Source organism: Lactuca virosa, chromosome 6, assembly GCF_052849685.1.
Source record: "Lactuca virosa cultivar CGN04683 chromosome 6, Lactuca_virosa_CGN04683_v6, whole genome shotgun sequence".
Classification (NCBI taxonomy): Eukaryota; Viridiplantae; Streptophyta; class Magnoliopsida; order Asterales; family Asteraceae; genus Lactuca; species Lactuca virosa.
The window spans coordinates 38,295,174-38,303,645 of record NC_136431.1 but is presented as its reverse complement, the minus strand read 5'-3'; the positions used below and the strand labels follow the sequence as shown (position 1 = coordinate 38,303,645).

Here is an 8,472-nt window from a genome sequence, read left to right as displayed (position 1 = left end):
AGGGTATTTTTTTTATCAAAGTTAATATAATGGTAAACTGAAAAACTTCTTATTCACCGGTAAAAATGTAAAACCGAATATATTTTAGAAAATATGAAAACAAAAACAGATATAAAATTCAATTTTAAACAAAACCGATAAAAACCTAAAACTTGAAGATTTTTATTACATTACCTTTTTTATTCCTCCTAAATCCTATTTTCACAATTATTTGGTAAATAAATATGACAGTACAGTTAAGGAGTAAATACTTTTTCTATATACTATATTTTTGTACAAAAAAAACTCGTGTAACTTGTACTGATACAACAAACCAACATCACACACCACCAACATTTAGCCACTTTTACAATCTCCACACAAATATTTACAAATCCTCCAAAAAAAATTATAAAAAATCCTTTATATATATTTCTCCCCACCACGTCCACTTCTACTTATAACTGTCTTCGTATACACTCGATGTCTCCTCTCCCTCCCATAAATCACCCAGAAAACCAGCGACAGCATCACGGCCAACGACACCATCAGCAGCCCAACGTAGATCCAGTTCAGGTAGCGGCACAGCCCCGGACAGTGATCCCGGGAGATGTCCGTGAAAGTTTGCCGGACGAAAGTACAGTCTTGAAGATCCACCAAGAATGGTCCATAAAGGTACAACGAATAGCTCAGCTCTATTCCGGCAGACATTTGGCTGAACGATTCCGGTGTAAGGCGGCCGGTGGTGGTGCACGCTCCGGAGGGTGAAACTTGACAAACGAATTTACTGTATACCTGTGAGCCATCGCTCAATGGAACTTCACCGGAGTCACATTTCCGATCAGTGAGGTCGGAGTTGAACGGGTTGCAAAGGGTTGGCATCGGCGGACCAGACTGGTTGTAGTACAGCGGCGCAAAATTCGCCGGAAAGTTGCCGTTTGTGACGTTTCTGACGGCTTGGTTGATCACAGTTACGAGCTGAGACGTGACTTCTTTGGTTCTCTTTTCGGTTTCTTGAGCTGTGACATTGTCTACACATGGAAGAATATCGTCTAGATTCGTGTGAGCCGTTGGATTCTCGACCCATTGATTCATCGCCTCACAGCTGTCCGCAGTCACACTGATGAAAGAAATACGTTAATTCATGAAACCCATGCAAAAGTACAACCATTAATGCATAAGGTACAAGTTGGTAAGCTTACTTTTGTAGACAAAGGAATACACCGCAGAGTATAAACGTTATCGTGATGAAAACCCATCCGAATAACACCAATCTGCAACGATTTTAACGCATTTTGTTGTGAAAAAAAACACATCTTTTAAGCTTTAAACATCAGATTAATATAACGAAGAAAGCATTACTCACGTGTAAACCATGCATTGCATGCCAAGAATCGAAAAGACTACAACAAAACATTAAAAAAACGTCACGAAAAGTCGAAAACAAATTAAGTGAATCAAAGAATTAAGCTTACTGAATCCAAGAAACGTCCATAACAACATAACAGCAGATATAACAATCAATGCAATGCTCCTACAAGAACACATAAGTGAATATAATTAAAACGTCTGAATGAAAAGAAATTTACGATTTTAAGAATTGAAGAAACATACACAGATTCAAGGATATCGTGGATGTCTTCTTTATTCTCTTTGGTTCTTTCTGAAAGTTCAACAGCTGAAGCATTAAGCTTTGTTTGTATCTCATCGATGTCAGCTTGAACATCAACAGGCAAGAACACTTGTGCAACAGCGATATTCTTAGCGGAAGCAAGATCATCAGAGACGTTTCGAAGCCTTTTAGCAGTTATATCCGCTTGATTCACGATATACCTCAATGTTTTCGTTGTAGTTTGATGAAATTTACCTTGACCCGTGTATAAAACAATGCATCCAACACTGATCGATAATGATTAGAGAAAATCAAAAGATTGTTGATATGGAATTGTAAAATGGAAACGAAAGATTGATTACATTGCCATGATTGTGAAGAGGATTAGAAGAACGAGAGATACGGTGTAGGCTGTTTTTGAATAGCCGTATGATTCTTTCCGGCAACAACAGTAGCAAAGACATATTAGAGATAGGGATAGACCGAAGATCACGAACCAGGCTGCCGCCACCACGAAGAAGGGCGCCGCCGTGAACGCCACCGACTGAATCCGGTCAAAGGTTAGAACAAAAAAGACACATTTAGGAGGATATTTAATTTTTCTTTCTTGAATTGTTATTGATTAGTATTATATATAAGGATAAGGATCTTCACTTCGTATGCATGTTTACATGAAATCAAGATTCTTAAATAAACCCAAAATATTTATATCATAATGGGATTTTCAATATAATTCTGGATAATGGGAACAAGATTAATGGGTTTTAGTCACCAATTTCAAATTTTTGAGATTACAATTGATTTGATTCGAATAGAAAAACATGAAATTAGAAATATGAATCGCGTAAAAAGGAGATAAAGAATCAAGAAACTTACAGCCCAATAATGGCGCTCTTTGATGTTCCATCCTCCTCTATATTTCTTAAATTTATCAAGAGGATCTTTTCTTGTTGTTCTTTCTTGAGCCAAAACAAGTGATTTATTTCCATTCTTTTGTTCATCACCAAGCAATCTCCTGCTCACCCATGAATTGAATTTTCCTGAAAAATCGAAAGAAAACATTTTTATCCCCTTGAAAAACCCACAAGAAATTTGGTAAATAAAACCGATTATTGGGTGAATCAATGATAAATAGAGAACATGATCAAGAAACATATGAAGAACCTGAAGTGGGTGTTGATCGAGAGATTCGATAATGGGATTCTCCATTTGATAAAAGGAAAAAAAGGGCAAGAAAAAGAAGAAGAAAAGAGAATGGATATGAAGGTTTTTTTAGCATTATGATTTTAAAAGCTCTGTTTTTTTGGGTATGAAGAAGGTGTGCTTTCAAGAACACACTTGAGCCATAGAATATATTTGGGGCCGAAATTTCCTCCAACAAATGATTTTTTGTAGGGATTTTAGAAGTAATGAAGGTTTTTCCTTCACACACACATTGTGTGTATGAAGGAGAGAGAAATAGAGTGAGAGAGAAGAGAGGGAAGAAACAGTGTGGAATTAGAACTGTTCAAATAGTATGTTAAGGAGTGAAGAAAGTGCTTGTGACAAAAGTAGCCCCTCAACTTTGAAAGAATGGCAAATTCTGTTTTGGATGTTAGGCTTCTTTTCAATTAAAAACGTTATCGGTTTTTACGTTATATATTAATTAAATCATTATAATATAATGAATGGATTGTTATAATAGATATTTCATGTTTGAAATGAAATATCACAATATGTATATGTAAGTTAGTTATTATTAAAAACACACATTATTTTTAGTTTAAATAGAAAAACAACGTATACTAATATTGTGGTTGTGGGCTTTTGACTGTGGTTCACTGGTTTGTGGCGTTTTGAAATTTTGTTTGGGCCTCAAAAAGTTTCGAACTCTTGCTAATATCATTTTTATTTCTGTTAATTGATTTAGTCGTTGGGCTCAATCGTTGGGCTCATTATTCAATCAAATAATATTTTGTACATTTGATATAAAATGGGTGGGTAATTCTTAAATAGCATCAAAAAATATATTTGTTTATAGTTTTTTTTAAATGAAATAGTTTATGAAGTTTAAAGAAATTGAGTATATTTTGCAGAACTTTCAGTCTCTTGGACCGTTTTTTATTTATTTTTGTCTGAATTAACCCATTACACTCGTAAAAGATAAAAATTGATAAATATCTACATAAACTAGTGATACTTTCATGCTTTGTTCATAATACATGATGCATGTGAATCTTGAGAAACATGTTTTAAATACTGTGGATTTATAGAATTTTATTAAAACATAATTTATAATAGGGTTAAAAGATTTTATTTATTTATTAAAAGACTATCAAATCTAATCAAATCAGTAGTTTCGTTTCCAATTCCTATCATATGTCACTTTTTCGTGTGTGGTATAGAAGTTTGACACTATAATTTTGCATGAGCCGGAGAGAAGAAAAGTCAAATTGTAACAACTTATAAACAACAATCATCAAATCATGTGTTGTAAAGATCGGTTACAATTAAGGAGATAAATTAGGAGGAATAGCAGGAGGAAAAAAGTTGCAGAAAATGGAAAATCAAAGAGGTAAAGAAAATATTAAGGGAAAAAAAAAAAAAAAAAAACTAAGTGAGATAAAAGGATGAGAGAAGCCTTCCACCGAGAAGCAATGCCAGCAGACGGAGACTATAAGGAGAGTGGTGACATGCAAAGTTGCACACATTCTTCTCCGTTTGTGGTTTCTTTTCCTTGACTCGCATACGTGTTTTTATATTTATTTTCATTTGTCAACGCTTTGATGATTCGACAATGTTAGGGTTACTGTGAATCTGTGATCTTTAGGACCTTTCATGACTTGTCTATGTCACATTATCTTTATTATATTTTTTTTATAAATATAAATAATGGTAAAATTACTTTTGTCTCGAACTTAAATGTAACTACAGGGTTAAAGTGTATAAACTTTTATATATTGATTGATTTAACTGTCCTTTATGTACACATGTGTTAGACAATTTTTTTTTCTTCTTTTGTTAGCATCATCGTTTTCCCTAAGTGTTATTTTTTATTTATTTAATTAGTTTTTAATTGAAACTTTTGATATGAGTGTAATACTTTTTTCAATTATAATATACTTCTTTGCTTTTTATCTTTATATTACTATAATTGTTATACGATTAGGATATGAAATTATGTAAACAAGATATATGTATAACGTGTGTTAAAATATTATTTATATATCGTTTATAATAAATTTATTAGTTAGTGTTCTCCCTGATGAATTAATATATATATATATATATATATATATATATATATATATATATATATATATATATATATATATATATATATATATATATATATATATTACTCTTACTGATTTTCAGCCCCCCCCCTTCTATTATTGTTTGTATTCCGCCCTCAGATATGGAAATAGCAATCTTAAAAATTAATTGTTGGTTTAGTTTATGCATGGCGAAAGGGGGCATTGGAATGGTCTTAGCTCCTGAATATTTGGACAATAAAAAGAAAAAAGAAAAAAATTGAGATAGTTATGAATTCCATTTGAGTTCCCCTTATTTGATCGAAAAACCCAAAATTCGGTTATTTCAACTACATTAAATGATCTTTCAAATTGGTCAAGACACTCTAGTTTATGGCCGCTTCTCTATGGTACCAATTGTTGCTTCACTATTAGGCTCACGATTCGACTTTGATCGTTATGGACTAGTACCAAGGTCGAGTACTAGACAAGCGAACCTTATTTTAACAGACGATAACATTATAATGAAATTGACCTCATAATCAAGTGAAGTCTCTAAACTTAAACCGAACAAAACAATCATAAGGGTGATATTACAATTATCAATATTTTAAACTCATAGCATCTTTAATGGGAACTTATTTCAGAAGTTTTTTTTTTATTGATTCATCATTTATTTTCATTTAATACCATTGGAGTTGGTTGTTTTTTTGTGTATTTATATTGATCACTCAATATATATATATATATATATATATATATATATATATATATATATATATATATCATTTCATACTATACTTATAAAGGAGACATTCTTCTTTGAACCTCATGCATTTGAAACCCCCACAAAATTTTGCAAACACCTCATGCTTTGAAACCTCCTATTTTAATGAATATCACTCAAAAGTCTTTTAATAATGATCAACAATTCAAAGGTTTTATAACTTATATAATATATTTAATAAACAATTAATAGATACTCTACTATAAAAATGAAGCATTTTTCCTTTCATCATATTCATTTGAAACTCTCATGTATTTTTCCTTTCACCACATTCATTTGAAACTCTCATGACTTTTCAATTTCTTTCTAATAATAATTATAATTTGGTTAATTAGGTTAAATAAATATCAAACCAAAAGTGTAATCATATATAAACTAAATTTCAATATTAAAATAATATCTTTACTTCTACTTATAAAGTTATGTTTTTTAACTTTTAACATATTATACTTAATTTATTAGTTTTAATATATTGTTAGATGTAAACCATTATCATTTTAAAGAAACAATTTTGGAATAATTTGTATATAATACTTAAATTATCAATTTAAATATAACATTAGAGGGTCAACTTAAATATAAATTTTAGTTTAACTTACACAACCCAAATAATATTTTGTAAATAATTAAAAGTGATAAATTGTAGTGTCTTTCTAATAATGATAATAAGTTGGTTAATAAGGTTACATAAATATCAAACCTAAAGTGTAATCATAAATAAACTAAATTTTAATTTTAAAATAATATTTTTACTTCTACTTATAAAGTTATGTCTTTAACTTTCAACATATTATACTTAATTTATTAGATTTAATATGTTATTATATGTAAACCATTATTAGTTTAAAGCTGCAACTTTTGAACAGTGTAGACAAAATACTTAAATTGTTAACTTAAATATAACATTACAATATCAACTTAAATATAAATTTCAATTCCACTTCAAAAACCACATAATATTTTGTAAATAGTTAAAAGGGATAAATTGATAAATGTAAAAACTAAATTGTAATCTCAATTTAACTAAAATATTTCTTAAAGATATTTTTATAATCGTTAAAAGTTTTCAAATAAGTAGCTTAAAATGACTTAGAATAACAATAATTAAAAATAACTCTATATAAATGATTATATTGTTACCTTTAAAATCAAAAAATAATATTTGATGTTTTAAATAATTATAATGAAAGAAATTAAAACATTAAGCAAATAAATTTTAAAAAATTAATTAACAATAACAAAAACTATAAATAACATTAAACCATATATTATATTTAATTTTATTCATGTGTAACTCGCGGGTAGAAGTCATTCAAACGATTGAGATCATGAAGTTATAATAAATGTATATATTATCATACAATTCAAAATAATCAATATATTATATCAATTTAGTATACGAATTATTAAATCAAATTTAACAACAACATTATTGTTATATTAGAAAAAACATATATTTGTAAAGACTTCAACTATATAGGTGTTATCGTGCATTACAATGTCAACTTAACTATAAATTTCAGTTTCACTTAAAAAACCAAAGAATATTTTGTAAATAGTTAAAAGTGATAAATTGTAGTGATAAATACAAAAACTAAATTGTAATCTCAATTTAACTAAAATATTTCCTAAATATATTTTTATAATCGTTAAAAGTTTCCAAATAAGTAGCTTAAAATAACTTACAGTAACAATAGTTAAAATAACTCTATATAAATAATTATATTGTTACCTTTAAAATCAAAAAATAATGTTTGATGTTTTAAATAATTATAATGATAGAAATTAAAACATTAAGCAAATAAATTTTAAAAAATTAATTAACAATAACAACAACTATAAATAACATTAAACCATATATTATATTTAATTTTATTCATGTGTAACTCGCGGGTGGAAGTCATTCAAACGATTGAGATTATGACGTTATAATAGATGTATATATATTATCATATAATTCAAAATAATCAATGTATTATATCAATTTAGTATACAAATTATTATCTCAAACTTAACAACAACGTTATTGTTATATTGAAAAAAAAAACATATATTTGTAAGGACTTCAACTATATAGGTGTTTATGCGCAACGCGCGGGCATTCGCCTAGTATATATATATATATATATATATATATATATATATATATATATATATATATATATATATATATATATATATATATATATATATATATATAGAGAGAGAGAGAGAGAGAGAGAGAGAGGGAGATAGAGAGAGAGAGTTAGGTTCAAGTGTTTAAAGTAATTATTGTGTTATTGTATGCATAAATATGGACAATCAAAATTTAAAATATAAATAAATAATTAAATAAATAAATAAGGGTAATTAGGTAATTTTATAAACAACTTCCCCAAATACTTTCCTATAATTATGCTAGTTGATTTTAACCTAATTTATCCCCTTTTAATTACCACCGATGTATTTGTACATCGATGAAGGTGAGAAGGAAAGCACGAAGCGGCTGCAAGGTCCAATGGATGTCGATCGATTGCAGGGTGCTTCTTTCTCGCCCCACCTTTTTTTGTCCAATGTAATTTTTCCACAAAATCACTTCCCACCGAACCGGCTATCTTCCCCTTGCTTCCCTCCTTCAATCATTGATGTGTTTTCCCCTGTTCTGGATCCTCTCAATCTCCTGCCTCACCGCCTGTTCGCCACCGCCACAACTTCCGCCAACGACAGCCACCTCTATAATCCATTACCACCACCTCTACGTACCACTCCTTAAGTCGTGCTCGGCCAAACCTAGGGTTCGTGAGCCGATGACCACCTTCACAATCGGCGTCCGTAATGTTTGGCTAGGTTCAGGGGCAGACGTCGGAGTTTCAAGGAGAAGA

General features: G+C 29.7%; 1 protein-coding gene across 1 annotated transcript; it reads right to left on the bottom strand.

Moving 5' to 3' along the window:
* Positions 1-236: 236 nt before the first annotated feature.
* LOC145122702 (uncharacterized) lies at positions 237-3,069 on the bottom strand. Its single transcript, XM_079058261.1, has 8 exons — positions 2,756-3,069; positions 2,468-2,631; positions 1,954-2,135; positions 1,594-1,878; positions 1,455-1,513; positions 1,346-1,382; positions 1,182-1,253; positions 237-1,099 (listed from the first exon to the last, which is right to left on the bottom strand). Exons 1-8 carry the CDS (start codon positions 2,868-2,870, stop codon positions 403-405), a joined length of 1,611 nt encoding a protein of 536 aa, XP_078914387.1. The 5' UTR covers positions 2,871-3,069; the 3' UTR covers positions 237-402.
* Between the last annotated feature and the right edge of the window lie 5,403 nt (positions 3,070-8,472).

Coding starts and splice junctions, on each gene's coding strand:
- LOC145122702 (XM_079058261.1), bottom strand. CDS start 2,870: ATGCTAAAAAAACCTTCATATCCATTCTCTTTTCTTCTTCTTTTTCTT. Junction 1,879..1,953: donor CTCTTCACAATCATGGCAAT/GTAATCAATCTT, acceptor ATTATCGATCAG/TGTTGGATGCATTGTTTTAT. Junction 1,100..1,181: donor GTATTCCTTTGTCTACAAAA/GTAAGCTTACCA, acceptor TTCTTTCATCAG/TGTGACTGCGGACAGCTGTG.